At 38.2% G+C, this 20,377-nt stretch overlaps 1 protein-coding gene and 1 long non-coding RNA gene across 2 annotated transcripts; one reads left to right on the plus strand and one right to left on the minus strand.

The window, feature by feature from the left end:
• Window positions 1-2,859: 2,859 nt before the first annotated feature.
• Window positions 2,860-16,835, plus strand: calcoco1a (calcium binding and coiled-coil domain 1a). Its single transcript, XM_079478047.1, has 15 exons — window positions 2,860-3,043; window positions 4,632-4,768; window positions 4,858-4,960; window positions 5,706-5,908; window positions 7,149-7,361; window positions 7,542-7,690; window positions 8,043-8,112; window positions 8,667-8,822; window positions 9,183-9,437; window positions 9,535-9,660; window positions 10,380-10,475; window positions 11,187-11,274; window positions 12,334-12,587; window positions 13,327-13,418; window positions 14,064-16,835. The coding sequence occupies exons 2-15, from the start codon at window positions 4,637-4,639 to the stop codon at window positions 14,089-14,091; spliced, it is 1,965 nt and encodes a 654-aa protein (XP_079334173.1). The 5' UTR covers window positions 2,860-3,043; window positions 4,632-4,636; the 3' UTR covers window positions 14,092-16,835.
• Window positions 14,745-20,194, minus strand: LOC306906547. Its single transcript, XR_013787849.1, has 3 exons — window positions 20,011-20,194; window positions 19,730-19,799; window positions 14,745-17,870 (listed from the first exon to the last, which is right to left on the minus strand). It is a non-coding gene; the product is annotated as an uncharacterized lncRNA (long non-coding RNA).
• Between the last annotated feature and the right edge of the window lie 183 nt (window positions 20,195-20,377).

Below are 20,377 nucleotides of genomic sequence, written 5' to 3' on the forward strand. Positions count from 1 at the left end.
CTTCCCCTCCTTTCCCTGTTCTACACTTTCTGGTGCCTTTGATTGACTTTTAGTTTCATCACCTTTTCTCCTTCGCCACCCTTGGATCCTGCTCTCTGTCTTCTCTAGTTTAGACATTGGCAACCAACATGCTGTTCTGCACGTCGATTAAATCCCTTATATCTACAGATGTTGTCTCTCACATGTCGTTCAGCCTACCCGTCTTTGACGTTTGCTTGCTCCCTCCCGTTTCTCTCCAAAGATGCCACCATGATATGAGCAAAACTGCCCCACCCCAGAGGCCCACTGTCAGTGAATTCGTGTTGCAATTAAATGCATGCTATTGCTTGTCAACAGTGCTCATCCCATTCAACGTGCTGTGATCTGTCACGCAAACCTAATTATAAAAGATACATTCTGTAATTTTGTGAACATAATGTTCATCATACATGGTTAAAGATGATCCGACACTATTTTTTCGGGTGGCATCATTACCCTTAAACTTTAAGGCTCAAAGGGATAGTTCACTCAAAAATACAAATTCCGTCATCGTTTATTCGCATTCCTGTCAATCAAAACATGTATATTACTTTTTCTTCTGTGAAATACAAAAGAAGATATTTTGATAAATGTTTCAGTGTTTTGTGTGCATACAATGGAAGTCAATGAGGTCCAATGGTGTTCGGTTACTGTCATTCATTAAAATATGACAATAATTGTCATTTTGGGGTGGACTATCCCTTTAAGCATTAGAAAAGATTTACTCACAGCAACCAAAACAACATTAAACGTGTAGAGACCGTGATGAAGTTTTTTCGGTCTCTGTCTTTATTTTTACTGAAATGACCTGACGTCATAAAACCTGAAAACCTGCACCCAGTTAATTCCAGTTACATCATTGTGATTTAGACCTTTGCTCTGAATGGTTGCAAACCGTTTGACAACATCAATAGTTTTGCAGCATCTATAAAACAACCATAAGGAATCCCTGACCAAGTTAGTCCTGACATGGAAAAATGATGGTCCAACATAAGCTGTAACTCCGGACTGCACCAGTTCTTTTCATTGATCTGCTCAAAATCATATGACATGGAGCGCATGGGGGGAGGAGCAAGGTTAGGAGTGTCACGGGCCTGAGGGAGACTCGTCATCATGCAAGGTCGGTAACATGCTGTCTGTGTGTCATCAATCACAGACCTCTGCCCTTCCCCCTTTCCTGCTCTTCACGGCAGCCTTTGACGCATTTCAGCCAAGCTCACTCTGTTAAAACAATCCCAGCACCTTTATTGGGCTGCCTCATTTACTGCCTGCATGCAATTACAGACTCAGGGTGGCCATCTTGTTTGCGGTGGCCGCCCTTGCAGAGCAGAGCCTTCTGTTGCGGTTAGATTTTCATACATATATACAAAAAATAAGGTGATATTTTTTTGTCAGTGGTACAAAAGATAATAATAATCTTAAATAGATTAGGCAATTTGAGGTTGAAGGATATCAAGATGTTTGCATGTAGTGCGCTAGCCAGTGTGCGAAGATTATAAATATGAAAGTCTAAATCCTGAACATCAAAAGCAGGCAAGTGTTAAATTGGCACTTTAGCTTAATTTAGATTGCATATATCATTGTGACTTATGACCTCTTAATAGCACCCGATACCCTTCGTCCTGCGTGCGCCAAATTCCTCAAGAAAGTTCTTCTTCGATATAATCGTTCATCCATTTAAGTACACCACAAATATGAAAGATAACATGCCTGACTGCCCCAACCTATTACTCCAGGCTATATAGAAAAATTAGGCGAAGTTGTGTATCGGTGCCTTCAATAAAATTTACATGTGAAATATAGTATTATGTGATAAAATCCTATTTGGAACATTATTGAAAGTAATAACCTTTCAATTATTAAATGGTGTAAATAAAGACAAAACATAAATGGTAAAATACAGCCCGGTTTTGAGCATTAAAGATTGCATTATCATTTTATTAAACAACTAATTATGCATTTATAATAAATCAGTTTCAAAATGTATTCATATTAAATATAATAAAGGCAAGAAGCACCTTGCTGGGTCCAAGACACAATCCCTCTCACTCGCTTATATTTAGTTTGTAAAAGTACACCGCCACCTGGTGTTCAAAACGAGGAAAGCAGTTTAAAACGGCTACTGTTTTGAAACTCAACACACATGGCTGCCAAACTACTGCCTTCCAGGAACTATTTATTTAACATATTAAAAATCCCCTTTCAATGTTTCACTATTACAACCACTGAGCTCACGTCTTATTTTAAAGTGAGACTAAGCGGGAGAGACAAACATTTATAGGAATTATTGAAATATAATAGGCCTTTTGGCTTCACTGCCAAGCTTTCCAGTATTAAGTTTCTCTCGAGCCTGCAAAGATATGTAGCGTGTTGTTTACTCGAGCTAAATATTTGATAGTCGACGCGGGTTTTAGGGTTAAATATCCAGGACAAAACTAAGCTTGACACAGTCATGACAAAAATCAAGACTATAGATGTATAGACAATATTAACCATCAATACACGATGCCGGTGCTCTATGTAAACAGAACCGCTTGACTTTACATTTCGCAATCGTCTATTAAAAATGCGTCGTGCTGCTGTGCACCATGCGTATTATGTGCCAACCAATTAAATCGACGAAAATATGATTGACATACAGATGTAACCAACAGAAGCCGAATCGGGAAACATATGATGAACGTAAACCAATCAGAGCGCTATTCGCGTTAGCGTCACCGCGAGTTTAACGTCCCGTGTTGACCTTCGAAGGCATATTTGATATATATGGGGATTGTAGTTTTTCGAGGTTTTGATCCGTTATTGGAATCACCAAAGTAACTTCATTTCCCAAAACGCAGCGGGGTTCTCCAAGCACCCATGCTTGTGTTTTTGTTATTGTTGTGAAGGGGTTCGTGGGACAGCTCATCTCGGCGAATGTCAGTGTAAATTACACTTGTCGTCGGTCTTATCGATGTGTTTTCTTCGTTATAACGGAACATCGTATCTCTGTCGGAAATTATCCTGATCATCTGACCTATAACGGGTGAGTTTTTAATACGACAATTGCATTTTTTTCCACAAAGAAAAATCTGCAGTGTTGCTCCGTAGCACGCAGCTGCAGTGGACACAATGCATGTCACATTCGTAATGGACAGGATGTCTGATTTATGGCAGTTCAAGATCATGTTTATTCAAAATAACCTTAAAATGTAGATATGGTTTGTATTAGTTGTTTAAGTGTCAGATCTGCTTTTGTATTGTTTCTTTCTTTGCGCGCGTGCTTTGAGCTTGTTTCTAACTTTGGGCCTCGCTTAAGGCCATCCGCGATTGTTTGCTAAGTTTATTTGGCAAGTCAGCCATTTATTTAAAAACTAAAAATATTGCTTTACATTACAGCACGCAGCTTACAACTGCTGTTGCCAATATTATTACATAAACGTATGATATTTTGATAAGAATATTAAATGTACATGTACCTGACTTTTTTCTCTCTATTAAAATCTATTTAGGGTATTTTTCACATATTTATAGGTTATTCACCCACATATGTTATAGTAAACAAATATATATTTATATACACATATATGGGGAATCAACTTATTCTTGATCTGAAGAACTAGTTTGATATACTTTAAAACATGTTTTAAAAATGCATTTATTGAGTTGATATAAAAGTTACTTCGAGATACTAACCGGATAGATGCTTGTGATGCTTCAGTCTCTGTGTAGCACCTGTCAGAAACAAGATGCTGAAGTCAATGAAAGTGCTGTTGCTAAGTGCACCGGTGGTTCGAGGGGAGAGTTCTTAAAGGCACCATAGTCGCTGTTTATTTCTAAGAGACCTTAGGGAACTTAAATAATGAGATCCGACCATAATGGCTTATAAATTGTTCTCTGCTGCATTGTTAGACACATTGCAGCCTGTCATAAAAATGAGGACAGCCTAAATATGGGGCACGTGGATTATTATGAGCACAAGTGACGATGGGCCCACCTGTCATTGCAAGTTATCCATACAGTTCACACTGTCAGTCATGGCATTTGCAAAATGTGACAGAGTGTCACAAGCACTCTTAAGAGCTGATCTGTGTGTCAGGGTGAGAGAAATGATTCCGTCATCCTCAGGCCTTTACCGTCTAGTATGACATAACAAACAGGTCCACTTTAATTACGCAATACATCGAACTTTCACCTACTGTGGTGTCCTAGTTGAACCCAGATGATGATGTCCATGCCGTTTTTGTGGCGTTAATTAATGAAAACCTTTCCTAAATTCATTTAGAAACCAATGGTTACATGCGTATGGAGATCTAGATAAATAACTAGGTAGACTAGATGGGATATAAAAATAGATATCGATAGCACTACTGTTCTTATACTTTGCCTTGAAACCTCACATGTCAACACTTCCATAGGTCAGAGTTGGATAGTTTACAAATGACACATCCATCGTTTTTTCTCCAAATAAAGTTTAATAGTCACGCATTGCAGCGTGTAAAAGCAAAATACTAACATTCTATGTGGTTTCTTGATTAATATGGGATCATAAAAACAGCATGCATTATAACTATGAAAGAATGAGTTATTTTTAACAATGTGTTTATTTTATTTTTACTTTCATCACTACACAGCTGCCATGGAGAACACATGGGGGGTCGAGTTCAGAAATGTGGGAAGTTGCTATTTCCCTCAGAGCAGAGTGGACTGTCACTACACAATCAACCAGCATCACACATGGGCCAGTAATGACTGGATTGGACTTTTTAAGGTAAGATAAAGCCACCTGCATGAATTTGTCAGAAAATATTGATTTACTAGTAATTCCTGACAAAGTATTTTGTTTCCTTTTACAATCAGGTTGGCTGGTCATCGGTCAGAGACTACCATACGTTTGTGTGGGCAGTGGCTCCATCCAGCTACAAAGAGGGGACTTCTGTCAACTGCTGTGTTAATTTCCAAGGTCTCACAAGCATTGATTTTGGTTTTGGCAGTGATGGTCTCAACGCAATACAAAAAAGGCATTGAGTGCTATAGCGACATAAAAGAAGCAGTTTCTTTCATTGATTCAATTGGCTGCCGGCATCATTCGATACATTACCTAAAGCTTGACCTTATGTAACAGATAATCACAATAGATTTTCCTTGTAGCTTTTTATTTCAACAAAGGATATGTAATAAGGATGAGACACAGCCTTCATGTCATTGTTTTTGACATCTCTTAACCACACTGACATAACCACAAAATTCAAATGTACTTTGCCAATATTTAAAACAAGCGGAAACGTTTTTGTAATATAGTTCGTTAGAAGGGAAGGAAGGAGGCGGGAACCGGCGAACATTCCAACAATAAAACTTTAATTAAATAAACAATAAACACGGAAGTAACCGGCAGCCACCTCACGGTCGACTGCCGGCCATAAAACATACACAAACTAAACACATGTCCGGGCCCGGTCCTCTCTCGTCAACAGTCCTGCCGATCGTCCTTTTAAGCTCCCAATCTCCTCCGTGATAAGATGCGGGACCGGTGCGCGCACAGCTGCTTGCACTTATCACTCACGCCACCGGCCCCGCGTCACGGCTCTCGTCCCGCCTTCCTCACCACAGTTTTTTTGATTATCATTCAGGTTTATTATGTGTACCATAAACCGAAGGTTGTGATCACTGTGTGACCTTTTACGTCATTTTTTTCCTCCCTCGTTTAGCTTCTTATCTACCAGGAACCAGTGCTCAGCAGTACCAGTTTGTGTATGTGGATGGAAAGGAAGATGTTTGTTCTGTCAGCGCTGCCTTTACCTTCTCTGCCCCGAAGCCTTTGGAAGAGCTGGTGACTCTGGAAGAGGAGTGTCAGGGAGAGGAAGTGGGAGAGGACATGTTGCTGGTTATCCCGAGAGCCCAGCTACTGCAGGTCAGATGGAAACAAAAATATTTTTAATCTGTAAAAAAATACATTTATCTATTAGAGAATGAGTGGATTTGTTTTAACAACAGTCCGTTTGTGTAGAAATAACAGCGTAAAAGTGAAAAGAAAAAAGAGATGATGCAGTTTATCGATATTTTAATCCAGGGAAGCTGCAAACCTCAGACAGAGAGTCTCCTATTAAAATGCCCACAATGTGCGGTTGTGATGTGTGACTTGATAATCACATGAAAAGCATCAGACGCCATCTAGTCTGTGTTGAGCTTTGCAACCAAGTCAATAATGCTGATCTGTCACAGTTCCTTATAGATGTAATGTCTTAAAGCAACAGCATATATAAGAGTCTAAATACTGAGTTAAACGGGACTTACCGAGGTAAAGTGAGCTGAACTTTACTGGTCATGTGATCACACGTTGACCCGCTCCATTTAAAATATTTGATATGCTACTCCCTTATGTGAGTCTACATGATTCTAAATATATCTTTCAAAAGTACTATATAAAGTATTATATAAAACTTACTAAGAGAAAATATTAAGGGCACTATTAAAGTGGATGTTCACAACATTCTTCAAAATATCTTCTTTTGTGTTCTGTGGAAGAAATAAAGTCATACATATTTGAAATGCCAAGTTTAAGAAGGGTTTAAGAAAATAACATCAAAGCTTATGAATAACATTTTGGGGTTGTATTTCCAGCACAAATACCTGTATCATAACTTTCATGTTTTCCTGATATAAAACGACTTAAGGTTTTTAATCATAGGGTCCATGTCTGAAATAGGTCTGGGTATCAGATGCTCTGATTCGCAAGCTCTCGATTCTGCATATAGATTTAAAACAAATCCTATAGATATTTCTAAAAAAGAAAAGTAAACATTAGATTGCAATGATGATGTAATAAAAAGAAACGAGGAGCCAAAAACCTGTATATTAAACTTTTTATATTCGACAACACATCTGCATCCACCATGTTAATAAAGTAATGAATGAACGATATTCTCCCTGTTGTAACATCTCCATTGTGAAAACAAAAGTGACATCTAGTGGAGACAACTAGTATTAGCAGTAAAATCCACGTTAATAATTATCTTACAGAATGTTCAATGTTTTCCGGACACATGAAAGGCAAAGTCTATTTGTGGCTTTTGAGAATCAATATCGAATCGACCGCATTTCGAAAACAATGAAATGTTTCCGAAATGTTTTTCTTTTGTTCTCTTTAACAGAGCCACCTGCAGGACTGTCTGAAGGAACGTGCCGAGCTCCTCCAGGCTCTGGAAGCAGCGGACCAGAACGTGACGAGAGAGAGAGACAGGAGAGAGAGAGACAGAAACTACTGGGAGCACAGCCGTAGGGAAATGGAGCGAAAGATCAGCGATCTGAAGGAGGAAGTGAGGGAATATAAAGAAAAAGTGGAGGAGATGAAGAAAAAGCAGAAGGTAGCATAAACACGCACATTCCATCGCCCTGTGTGGTCAACCCTGAGTTATGCCTTTGTAAATATTTTGTCTTTAATGTTTACTTTCACAAATGCTGGCCATAGTATAACTGCTAAATGATTTTTAGTGTTGTGGTTTAAGATAAACTCCTCACTATCATTACACCTCCCTCTCTTGTAGGAAGTTGAGGACGTAAGTGAGGACCTCTCAGAGGAGAAGGGGGCCCTCCTGGCTCAAAAAGAAGCGAATGAGCAAAGAATCAGAGAGCTAGAGGAGGATATTAAAGTTCTGACACAAAGAGGCCTGGAGAGAGAGACTGACCTAGAAAGGTGAGATGCTTTTCAGAAGTGGCCCTTTTTCCCCAGATGATGCTACTATGTTAATGTGAGACATATCCAAGATGTGTATTTGAAACAAACCCACTCAGTAAAGTTTAGACTCTTGTTTTTGGCACAGTTCTGTTGTGCGAGTCTATGGTCTTTAAATGTTCAGCAAAACCCATTAGCGTTAATGCAATGTGGCGTTTTGCATCCTTAGCCACCTCTAAAAATACTTGGAGTGATTGAATGCTAATGCTTCTCTAAGATGCACTGGACACCACTTAGACCTTTATGTTTAGTTTTGTAAACAGTGTTTTATTGTCCGTTGCTTGACCCATTCATCTGTGCTGTTTCTGTCTAGGATGAGGGAACGAGCCAAGAAAACTGCACTTCAGAAGAAGGAAGATGAGGATGAGCAGAACAACCTGAAGGTTTCTTTACTAACATATAAGCTTATAACGATATACAGCCACGGAAAAATTCACAATTTCAGAATGATTTTCAGTTTTTCAGAACGTATTTTTATAGGTATTTGTTTAGGTAAAATAAGTTTTGTTTCATTCGGTGAACCACTAAAAATATTTTTCACAGATATCATTTCAATTCACATTTTTATTTTTGTTTCAGAAAATGAAAACTGGAGAAACAGGTCAATACAGAAAAGATGCTATATATTTTTTTCAGACCTCAAATACAGCAAAGTTCACTTTTAAGCAATACAACAGTAATATATATGTATGAAAATCGAATAATAATATATCTAATTAGGAAAAGTTCAACAATAATTTTTCATGCAATAACCTAGATTTTTCATGTGTCTTGTCATGCTGTTATTCTTTCACATTGCTTTTGGATGACTTTCACTATGAAGTACAATTTTGGAATGGATGTTTTTCTGTGGCTGTATGTAATATAGATTATAAACAGCTATAAAGTGTATATATATTTAGACATATAAATACAGTGCTGTTTTTGTTGTTCTTAGTTAAAGATGGAGCAGACGGAGAAAGAACTGCACAGTTTGTCTGAAGAGTTTCAGAGTCTGAGAAGCTCACTGGCACAGAGAGATACACACGCCCTACAGCTTAGAGACACCATCACAACCCTAACACACAAACTGAACAGCGCGCACAGGAAGGAGGTAACACTCCGGCAGTTTTCACATCCTCGACAGGGAGTGTTCACAGTTGTATGGAACAGAAAGTATGAGAAACATCAACAGTGATAGGAAAATATTTGTAAGGCAAGCTAGCCAGCTCTACGCTTTATTTATGTTTCATTTTCGGAAGCAGAATACAAGTACGAGATGTGCAGATGCCCCGTAACTATCTCTAGACTGAACTCCCAACCTACACATGAGATCAAAGGGCTTTAGCGTAGATTTTTTAATCATCACTTCATTTTTGACGAGTTAAAATGTAGTATGTTTCATAGATCAATTATCCTGCAAGAATGAAATGTACAACGTCTGTGATTGTGATTCTGTGTCATGATGGAGCAGGCAGCCAATGAAGTGGCCTTGGGGGATCTCCGGAGCTTTCAGGAGCGTCTGAACATGAGCGAACGCTTTGTAGAAACTCTGAGGGGTGAGCTGAGAGACATGGTCGCTCAGAGGGACACCGCGCAAGCCGAGCTCCATCAGGCCCGTCTGCAGGCCGCACAACTCACCCTCCAGCTGGCAGATGTCAGCCTGGCTTTAAGAGAGGGCAGAGCCAGCTGGGCACAAGGGAGAGAGAACCTACAGAAGAACACTGAGGTAGAAGGACAGCAGAGAGACAGATGCTGAGAGAGGTCTGTGATGTTGCGTTAATAACTATAGAACTGTTTATTGAAATGATTGTATGGATTGACAGATGGATAAAGCTCATCTTGACCGACTGAATGACGAGATCCAGCAGAAGGAGGAGATGTTGCAGGAGGCGAAGATGGAGAAAGAGAGAGTGGTGGTGGAGCTGGGGCGAGAGAAAGACTGCAATCGGGTAATAATAAAATCCTACGCTTTTTATAGGTCACTAATCTCACTAATATAATCCGTCCAATACACACACCCGTCAAACTAAAGGTCCTGAACACTTCTATAGCAGTGTACTATAGTATTTGTTACAGATAATTGTAGTACCCTTGTAGTAAATGTATGAACTGTAGTACAAACTGTAGTAAACTTAAGTACTTTAATGTGGACAAATATATTACTATTGTATAGTAAAAAAAGGAAGACCCCAGAACTCAGAAACATTTTAACTAATTTAGGTATATAAAATATACTACAGTATAAACCTACTATACTGTACATATTTGTGGCCAAAAATGATGTCCATGGGGCATATGTGTATACAATATTTGCTTTAAGTCTTTTAAGGAGTACCAAAATATGCGGTGAAATATGGTACAAAATAGACGAAACGCTTTATATTTAGGTTGTTGTCCTTTGACAATTTTATGGCAATACAATGTATTAGAGAACACATATATTAACTATAAGTAATAATGTGTTTGTTGATCCCTTGTGCATATGCTGCGTGCAAAAGTTTGTGAAAGTCTCTCTAAAATAAGTTTACTCAACTGCACACTACATCTTTAATATTTTAAGTAGAAAACAAAGATCTCAATTTGTAATTTTTAAGTAATAAAGTAAGATAAGTAAAGATTTAAGATAAATAAAGTACTATTACTTATGTGGACGTATGTTTGTGTTCAGGTTCAGCTGAGCGAGACTCGTCGTGAGCTACAGGAGCTGAAGGCCAGTCTCAGGGTGGCTCAGAAAGAGAAAGAACAGCTACAGACAGAAATACAGGCAAGATCACATCATTCTTACACACACCAAAGTAAAAAAAAACGTGTTTCAGTGTAGCCGTCTTAATTTAGTCTATTTTACTCACACACACACGTCACAAATAGACTGTTGTGCCTGTCTTAACCATCAGCTGCAGCTCATCTCTCGCCCCTGGTTTATCCTGGATGGTAAATAAACGTAGAAATGGAAACAAAGCAGACGGGATTGTAAAAGCAGAAATGTGAATCTTGTCTTGCGTGAATTTCTGTAAATTGAAAATAGTTTTATTTGAGGTGTAATAAGAAGGAACATCTGGTAAATGTGTTACCAGTGTGAAAACATCAACAAAGGCCTGTGGTCATATCACATTCCTTGGAGGCATAAAAACGTAGGCTATTTTTAACGAAGCGTGACTAAAATCTAAATAAAGTCCTATAATTTTGCACAGACAGTGTTACTGTCACAGAAGTCAGATATCCTATCATGTGTTGTTGTTGTTGTGCTATGTATGAAATTTGTTTATTTAAAGCATTTATTATTTTCATGCCATGAATACCTGTAAATAAAATGTGTTTACTGTTCCAGTACTAAGTTTTTCCATTCAAACACACAAACATAGTCCCACTGCTGGAGTACATTTATAAAGATTTCGAGACAAGATGATAGACCGTGTGCTAAATGTTAAACGTTACAGTGTGGCATTATTTTCATTCGGTTCGGCCCTGTTTGCAGGAAGTGATGGAGTACAGCCGTCAGCTGGAGAGAAGACTGGAGGTGCTGAGTGACTCTAAATGGAGTGAGACAGGCCTGCTGCAGAACAGTGAGTCATGTTGCTTTCTTTAATCCCGTACAAACATCACTACACAACGACACTATTGTGAGGCGCCCTACTCTCTTTATTGCCCTCACACAACAATACCACAGAACTCCAGGGCGGATGAGAGCCACGTCGTAAAATCACACCACCGTGCGACGCGGTTATACAGCCCAACAATATACCACCGTGCAACACGGCACACCCAACCCCCACTTACTGACACCACACAACAATCTAATGTAGAACTGCTTTATTATAGAAGTATTTTAGACCAATAACTGTGAAATAGTCTCAGTTTCAGACAGCACACCCATTGGCCGCTCACAGTCTAATCTCTGATGCATGTTGCACGAATGAATAGAGTATTCTCGAAAACAGCAAGATGCAACCTGATCGGCTGGCTTTGCACAACAGACAGGAGTCAGGGGTATTAAGATCATTTAAAGCAGTTTAGTTTAAGACAGTTGTCACTTTACAGGTTGATTTAACTTTGTTTAACGTAGTAAAATGGATATGTCACCCAAAACTGAGGTCAATTCTGTCATAATTTATTTATCCTCATGTTACTTCAGACCTGTATGACTTTCTTTCGCCTTCAGAACACCAAAGGAAAGATTTTGTAGAACGCTAATAACCAGGCAACATTGGCCCTTATTGACTCGCATTATGTGGACACAAAAGCATTGAGACATTTCTCAAAATATCTCCTTTTGTGTTCCACAGAACAAAAAGTCATAGACAAGTTTTGGGGTTGAGCTGTCTCTTTAACAATAAAAACGAATGATAGTTTATGCTTTTCCCTTGTCTGCTAGCTAGCTCTATTCCAGCTTATAAACATAGCTTGGTATACTGCGTTTATTGTTGACGCTTAAGGCGAAACGCTACCTCATTTGCTTTGGGTAAAAGCGTCTGCTAAATTAATAAATGTAAATGTTCAGTTGGACAGACTAAGTACACAATGAAACATGCCTTTTGAGTACATCATAATTTAACACCAACTTTAAGAGCTTAACACAAAGTGACCTTACAGGAAACGTATAGTTGAATTGTCTCTGGTTGCAGGCCGTGCAGAAAGCCCCCTGCTGTCTGATTCTGAGGACGAGAACCCAGAGGCCTTGCAGGACGCACACTCGTCTGGCCCTTTGAACCACTACAGCCTGTGTGAGCAGCCCCAACCAGACCTGCTGCTTCCTGCCACCCCACCACCTTCTCCCAGACACCCTTGCGGTTTGAACATGGTGGTCATCAGCCAACCCGCCCCCCTCTCATCTCCACACCAGCCCAGTGCTTACACACATCCTCACAGCTCAGAGTCGGTAAGGGTTTGTTTGTGTTCTTGTCGTACTGCATACAATAACTGTGGTAACCTGATAGTATTTAATACAATACAATTAAGGTATGTTTTTTACGGTTTGTGCTATGAAATGATCGCACACTTAAAGGGATAGTCCTCCAAAAACCTGTACATGACTCTTTCTTCTGTGAAACACAAAAGAAGATATTTTGAGCAATGTCTTTGTCCATACAATGGAAGTCAATGTTGTTTGGTTACCAACGTTCTTCAAAGTATCTTCTTTTGTGTTCGGCAGAAGAAAAAAGTCATACAGGTTTAATGACATGAGGGTGAGTAAATTAAGAGGCCCTTTAAGGCCTGTTTGGACCAAGTCTCAGTAGCTTTAATTTATTTTATTAGTCTTTGTGCTGAAACAATTCTAAATTATAAAGTCAGAGGTTGAGGTTGTGTGCTTCTCTAAACGCAGGTGAATTTTTACGTCATAACCTTGTAATGGTTTTGGATAGGCTCTCTAAATTAATTCTTTTTCATTCGTTTTTAAATCAACCAATCGTGAGTTTTTAGAGGTCTGAATGTATTTAATAAAAAATAAAGGAGGGTAAAACTCAGAAACATGTTTAAGAGGTGAAAAGTCCTAAATCTGATTCCAAAAAATGACAAATTATCACCAAACAATATTTTGGATGCTCTGTGAAGCATCTGCAGTGCTCGTCTGTCATTTTCCATTTATTGATAAGTTTATGCTTCTGTGTATTTGACAGGAGGACGAGTACGAGGCTGCCGTGTCAGGAGGGCACAGCTCCGGAGAAGAGACGGCCCTTCTCCTGCCTGACAACAGAGATGCTACCCTCGGGTACGGCACGCGCAAACACCCATTCACTGTCTGTAAACCCCATCAGTCACATCGTCGTTATCTCTGACCTGCAGACACGAGCCCAGATAGATTTTCACATATACTCTTACACAACCCACGAGTAAATATGTCACTGTCGCAAGAAACACTCGGCCCTTCTTTCTCCCCGACGCCACGCTTTATATCTCCCTGTCACAGTCTGTCTCTTTTCCCGTCTCTGCACGCACACGCGCGCTAATGCAGGCTTTTATTTACGGTGACAGTCCGAATATGGTGAGGAGATGGAAGTTTTGAATACCACCTCATAAAATTAGTGAGGGAGACAGGAGGAGTGAAAAGCAAGAGAGAGAGAGAAAGGAATAGGGCAGGTTCGGTGAGGGAGGACATAAGGACAGATAAGTTGACAGGAAGCTGTAGCAATGATTTACTGAAAGGGTAGTCAGCGCTCACCGGCCAATTTTCAGCATCATTAAAACCTTTTCTCTCCTTCACCTGCTTCTTTCTCTCTCTAACTCTAACACCCCCTCCGTTGGTTTCCCTCCCTCTATCCATCCATGTTTTTTGCCCTCCGTCCTGCTTTGTTGTCTATGAACCTGCCATTTTTTCCCCAAACTCACTCTTTGTTGCGTTTCCTTTCTTGTGCAGAGATCTGGCGGAGAGCCCCCTGTGGTGAGGAGAGGGACTGCAGGAGTGCACATTGTGGACGGCTTCGCTCCATCCTCAACATGTTACGAGTTTTGTAATTAGAAGCATTTGCGCTTTATATCATATTTACATGAGTATTTAAATTTGCAGTTTGCTTTGTTCTTTATATGCACTTAGAATATGCACAAGCTATTCCTCTCACATGGTTTTACTACAACATGCACGGATGTGTTATTTTAGACATATCAACTGACAAGCGAAGGAAGCGTCTGTATTGAGCAGATGAAAAGAGAAAGTTGTGTGAGTGTGTGTGATAGGGCTGATTTGAATCTCGCTTCTCAAGATTTACCTTAGTTTGCTCATAAGGCTCGTACTGATATCTGTAACTACATTAGCAATAATTCAAAGCACAATGTAATTCAGATCCTATCAGGTTTTTAAGGTATAGTTCACCAAAAAAGCTAAATGCTGTCATCATCATGTTATTTCAAACCCTGAATTGAAATTTAAGTCGGGTGTTCATTGAAACTCTTATCATGTGTTTCATGTGTGCAATTCGCCTATTTCACAATATGGCGACAGAGACCGGAAGTAGGGAAACATGTTTAATTCATTCGTTCATTCGGCTTGTTTTTTCACAGGCATTCCTTTTATTTATCAAAAGCAACAGTAACATATGTTGTCCGATTTGTTCATGGTTTATTGGGAGATGTAAAAAAAGGTCAAACAAACATTACAAAAACATTGTTTGTTTTTGGGCGATTTATTTAGACAAATCACCATAAAGGGAGCGCTACATGCCCAACTGCTTCTAGTCACCGCAACTGTTCTGTAAAGTGAATGGAGCTTAAGCATTGACCTGACAAGCCTTTCGCCCTCCTTCCGTTTTGTACACGTCGTGATGTGAAATAGGTCTATATACAGCCGCGAAAAAATTAAGAGACCTTTTTTAATCCTTAATTTGCTATTTATGCCTTTAGGTAAAAATATAATTCTTGTGATCATTACTACTTTTGTAATCATTACTCATAACTACTAACAATATTTCTCCCAAAGTTTCTACTCACATGTATTTGCAGAAAATGAAAACCGGTCAAAATAACACAAAATTGGCTCTGTAATTTTTTAAACCTAACATTTTGTTAAGAAAACAAGTTCATATTCACTTTTAAGCAGTACAACAGTAATATTTGTACATGTATTTAGGAAAAGTAAGAAATAATCTATTGCATGTCTTGTCATGCTGTCAGTCTTTCATATTGCTTCTGGATGACTTTGTCACTCCTGAGGTTTGATTTTATTTTTATGTAACAGACACTGGAAAGACCACAATACATCTAGAAATGCTTCTTAAATTAAAATTTGGAATGTTCTCATAATTTGCATCATCTTTGAAGGAGTCATGAAATATAGTGGATGCATGTTATAGTCTATTTTTTAATGTTTCGTTTTTACGATCTTATTCTTTCATCATATGAAGAAACTAAACTGAGGAAAGGAAGACAACATTTCTATTTTTGGGTGAACTATCCTTTCAAACACAAGATTTAGTGTGGGTGCTTTTATTTTGTAGTGCCTGTGCTAGAAGTATTTTAAACTGTTGTTACAACATCTTGAGAGTTCACAGATAAACTCAACATGTGCAATGGGAAACACCAGCTAACCAGCGATTGAATATCATGTTTAGATGTAGAAGTGGCACTTTTGATTCCTTCAGGAAGTTAACAATCATCTTAATGTAACAACGTTCAATATATGAAAGCTTTTATCAGGTGGAGGAACCCCACCATACCAATGACAGACAATTTTATTTAATCGTGGCTTTTATATTGAGTGCTCTCAAAGTATTTTTTTCTTTGTGCATTACACTGTTTGAAATGTACTATAAACGTAAATTATGCAACTATGACGTTTATCTGAAATTAGCACATTTCCAGTAAAAAGGTCCTTTTATTTGTAACATGTATTTGTCCAGTAAATTAAACGGTTTAAAAGTGTGCCTCACAAAAACCAAGGTTGATATTTAGGAACTCGTGTATTATAATGTCTTTATGTGGTTTCACAAGGGTCATATGACCTTCTGTGACGGTGTTTAATTATAGTAAAACTCATTACCTGAGAACAAATGATAATTTCAGGACGGACTGATTATATTTAAACTACATTCATAAGGAGAATATTTTAATGCATACATTAGGAAGTGCAATTAATGAAAAGGTATCGTAAATTAAAAAAACATTTCCCAGTTGTAAGCACATATCTTGCCTCTTTCAGTTTTTTTGTTGATATTGCCGTTATCTTATATCTATAGTCAAGTTTGAATAGTTCGTGTTTTATGTTATTTGCTTTTTATACAACATTTCATCATCTGTATTGATTTTAATCATCTGCATTGGATGTCAACATTGCTATGCCTCGATGAAACATGGTTTCGTTGTCATTCACTACTCTACTGTACTTTATGCTTTTATATTATATGCTTGACTAGGTTTTTCTTGAAGTTGTAATCTAGTACATCAACATGTGTGAAAACACAACATTTGACAGCCATACCACAATTACCAGTAATCTGACAATGAATATATTACGATTAATAATATTTAGCGAGTAAAGTACATTTTCTTCTGTTGTGTAAGAGTGTCTTTAAGAACACAGGTCATTTGAGGGCTAGCTTCGAATTTGACTTTATTGACTGACCTAACATGTTTTTTAGGTTGTGTGGTTTTGTTGAGGGTGTGGGATGGGTTTTCAGTAATAAAATAATGAATGTAACATCTGTGATGTGTTTCAGTCTTTATAACGATGACAACATTTTTGTATTTTATGTTTAAATCACATTAAGATCCACTGTTTTTAGTTGAATCTTTTTAGGGTTAAAGGAACAGTTCACCCAAAAATGAAAATCTGTCTTCATTTACTCACCCTCACATTGTTCCACATCTGTATAAATTCCTTGTTCTGATGAACACAGAGTAAGATATTTAAAATAATTTATGGAACCAAAACGTACTTGGCCACCATTGACTTCAATAGTAGGGAAAATGCTTTATTGTTAATATCTTTGTTCTGCTGAACACAAAAGAAGATATTTTGAAGAATAAAGGAAAGCAAACAATTCTGCACCATGCTGGATTTACCTGCACTGGTGGGTCCGGGCAGTGCTTTTGATTTACCTGTCGAGATATATGTGGAGAATTGCACCATTGCCCTCCTGTTATCCTCTCTTGCTTTTTAACAACTTTTTGCTGACCTTCACCCCATTTTTTTCCTCTGTTGCTTTTTCTATACCTCTCCCTTTCTAGCTCCCGTGATTTTCCTTTCTACATTCACTCCCCTTGCAGCGCGGCGGGAGCTAATTATAAAATCAATGGAGCCGGGCTGCCTGCTTTACGGCAGCCTCTAAAACCTTAACAGGGAAATCACTGTAGGATTGATGACTCCTTCACTCTTTATCTCTTTTAATTAGAAATGTAAAAGATATGAAGAGCCCGGGGCAACTGCACTGCATTCTGACATTACAACGTTCTACTTGCTCCCTGTTTTCTAATACTCTTCCACACACACTCTCTCTCCTTTTATATTCACTTTCTAACGCTCTTTATCTCTCTAGCCATCTATTTGCAGTTTATTTCTGATCTCAGCCTTGTTTAGAGTTTAATGCATCATTGTCACACATTTCCACCTTTTCCAAGAGTTTGAGGAAGATGCTTCACACCTTCATCTCCTGGGGTGTGACATGTATGGTCTCTTCAGTGTTTAGTGTCTTGCTCCTCCAGCCATTTTCTCCATCTCCGGCCCGAGCCTTTTCTGTACATTAAGAAAGGATAAAATATGAAGTCATTCTGCATTTTATTACTTAATTTGACTGCATTAAACTAGTGCAGTTGTATATTCTTGCTAGGCAAGTTATTAGAGTCATTCCTTTCTTTTATGTTCAATACCTTAAGACATTTCAGAGTTGCTTTTATTCCTCTTATATACTCACTTTCCTATGTCTGTTTTGAGTGCAAAGGCAATTTTCAATATTAATATTACTCATATTTAATTTTACTCAAAATATTGAACTTTCTTAACATAAACCAGTTCCCTGGATTTGTGCAGAGAACATGAATGAAGGATGACCTCCAATTGTGAGGCACTTTGAGTGAAAATGTGCTATTATATTATATTATATTATATTTCCTTAGTATTTATTAACATTTTTAAATGTACTTTTCTAACAGACACTTTTATTCAAATTTATAACAAGAAAAATGTATAGCTTATATCTTTTAATAATAAATTGTTAAAAATATTAAAGTTGATAAGACTTATATTTGCCTGGTGTGCAATAAAATAAGCAAAACAAATCATAGAGGGACCCCAACCATGTAGGCACCACGCAGACATGAGATTGCAATGCAGCATTGCAATGCCCTCGAAACCGGCGCGCTCATTTTATTCAGAAGATGTATTATACAAGTGACTTTCTCTCCACATGTGCCTCTTTTGTTATTTCTGTAATTGAAGCAATTGAAGCCTAGACGTCTTTTATCATTGCTCTTTTCTCCTTCATTTAACTCTCATTACGCTCAGCGCTGCCGTGAACACCACAGGAAGCTGGGTATGATGGCCTTGAAAGAAAAAACATGCCCTGCCTCTTTAAATCCATCACCTTGCCTGCCTGCCTGCCTGCCTTGTGTTCCCATGGCAACATCTCATTGAAAGTGAATATATAGGGTCCTTGTGAACCAGTTTACATCGTAAGGACCTTGTTATAATCTTAGCTCTAGTTTATTGATTTTTAATAAAATGCAATTATACTAATCATTTAATTAAAAATCCCATACCGCTGTTTACCACTATACCCTAAAGCTGAGAATAAATAGAGCTGTATATTGTAAGCCTCTGCGTGCAAATAAAGCAGACAGGTTTGAACACTTCAAGTGCCGAGTTAGACCAGGCATTTAACAGAAAAAGATATGGGCCCGGTTTCACCGACAAGGCAAAGGTTAAGCCAGGACTATGCCTTAGTTAAATTAACATATTTTATCCGCTTTTATGAAAATGCCATCAATACATACATACATAACAGTTGTGCATGTTGAGACAAAACAAAGGCCATGACAGTTTTTAGGATATGTCAGGGCAATTTGCTTTCGGTAAAGACTAGTCTGGGACTAGTCTTAAACCAATGGATGTATAATTACATCCAATTAATTTTTTTATAGAATATTTGAATATTTATTTGAGAACATCAGGGCATATTTAAGAATAGACCCGTGTAAATTATATTTGTAATATAACGAAAAGAACACATTTGTACGGTTATTGAATGCATTGCTTGAATATTGAAGAGCTCCAATCTACTGCATGTAAAAGCCTATTTCGTTGTTATAATCGTTTCGATAAAAGATTGCGAAAATGAACGTTTGAACATTTTAAAATATTTTCCTTTTTAATGGCCGTCTATTTAATGACCTACGAGATTAATTCCTTTTTCTTAGTGAAATTAAATAATTCGAGTCTTCCATCCTCTGAGCCTTTTAATGTGCTGTCTTTCTGCATGAGTAATGCAGGGATGTTTCTTTGTCCTGGGATAATTACTGTATGACACATGCAGATGAATGAGGGCACACAGGCCCAATCCATTAGTTTTGCTCTCAGATGTGTTTGTGTGTGGTTACCAGTTGATAAATTACACCGAATCCACCAGCCAGGGGGGTATAGTGCAATTCAACGGTGCATGGACGCCCTCTGCTGGACGGGAAAAGATGACATTATTAAGGATAGTTGCGAATGTTAAAAACAAAGAAAATGTATTTCTAATGAATCAGGTTTTATTTCATAGGCATGTGATATCACGCAGTCTCCTTTCTAATTGCAAAAACGTGAACCTTTTGCAATGTTAGCCTCTTTTAAAGTGTGCACAAAGCAACCAACAGCTTTGTTATTACTATCTACTTACCCTTATGTATTTCCATGTCCCATGGTTAACAGAAACCAAAGCAGTAACAGAAACTAGTTATTGCGTTTTGTGTATATTGTTGTGTATTATAAATATAATACAATTCGACACAACTGCTCCGTCCGAGAATCATTGCAAAAGCTGACTGAAGGTACTGCAGCGTTAACAAGCTTGTCACGTGAAGACCCTCTCGCGATACTTTGATGTCATACGCCGACGGGTATGCGCAGACATGCAGAATCTCGAACATGCCTATTGGTTCTTAATTAAGAAAGTAAACATGCTTTTACTAAACACTATAGTATAGATAATATATATATATATAGTGTGTATTTGCGATGCATGCATTTATATATTATGCATAGCT

This window comes from Barbatula barbatula (genome assembly GCF_947034865.1).
Source record: "Barbatula barbatula genome assembly, chromosome: 17".
NCBI classification, from domain to species: Eukaryota; Metazoa; Chordata; class Actinopteri; order Cypriniformes; family Nemacheilidae; genus Barbatula; species Barbatula barbatula.

Coding starts and splice junctions, on each gene's coding strand:
- calcoco1a (XM_079478047.1), top strand. CDS start 4,637: ATGGAGAACACATGGGGGGTCGAGTTCAGAAATGTGGGAAGTTGCTAT. Junction 7,691..8,042: donor AGAGAGACTGACCTAGAAAG/GTGAGATGCTTT, acceptor GTTTCTGTCTAG/GATGAGGGAACGAGCCAAGA. Junction 13,419..14,063: donor AACAGAGATGCTACCCTCGG/GTACGGCACGCG, acceptor TTTCTTGTGCAG/AGATCTGGCGGAGAGCCCCC.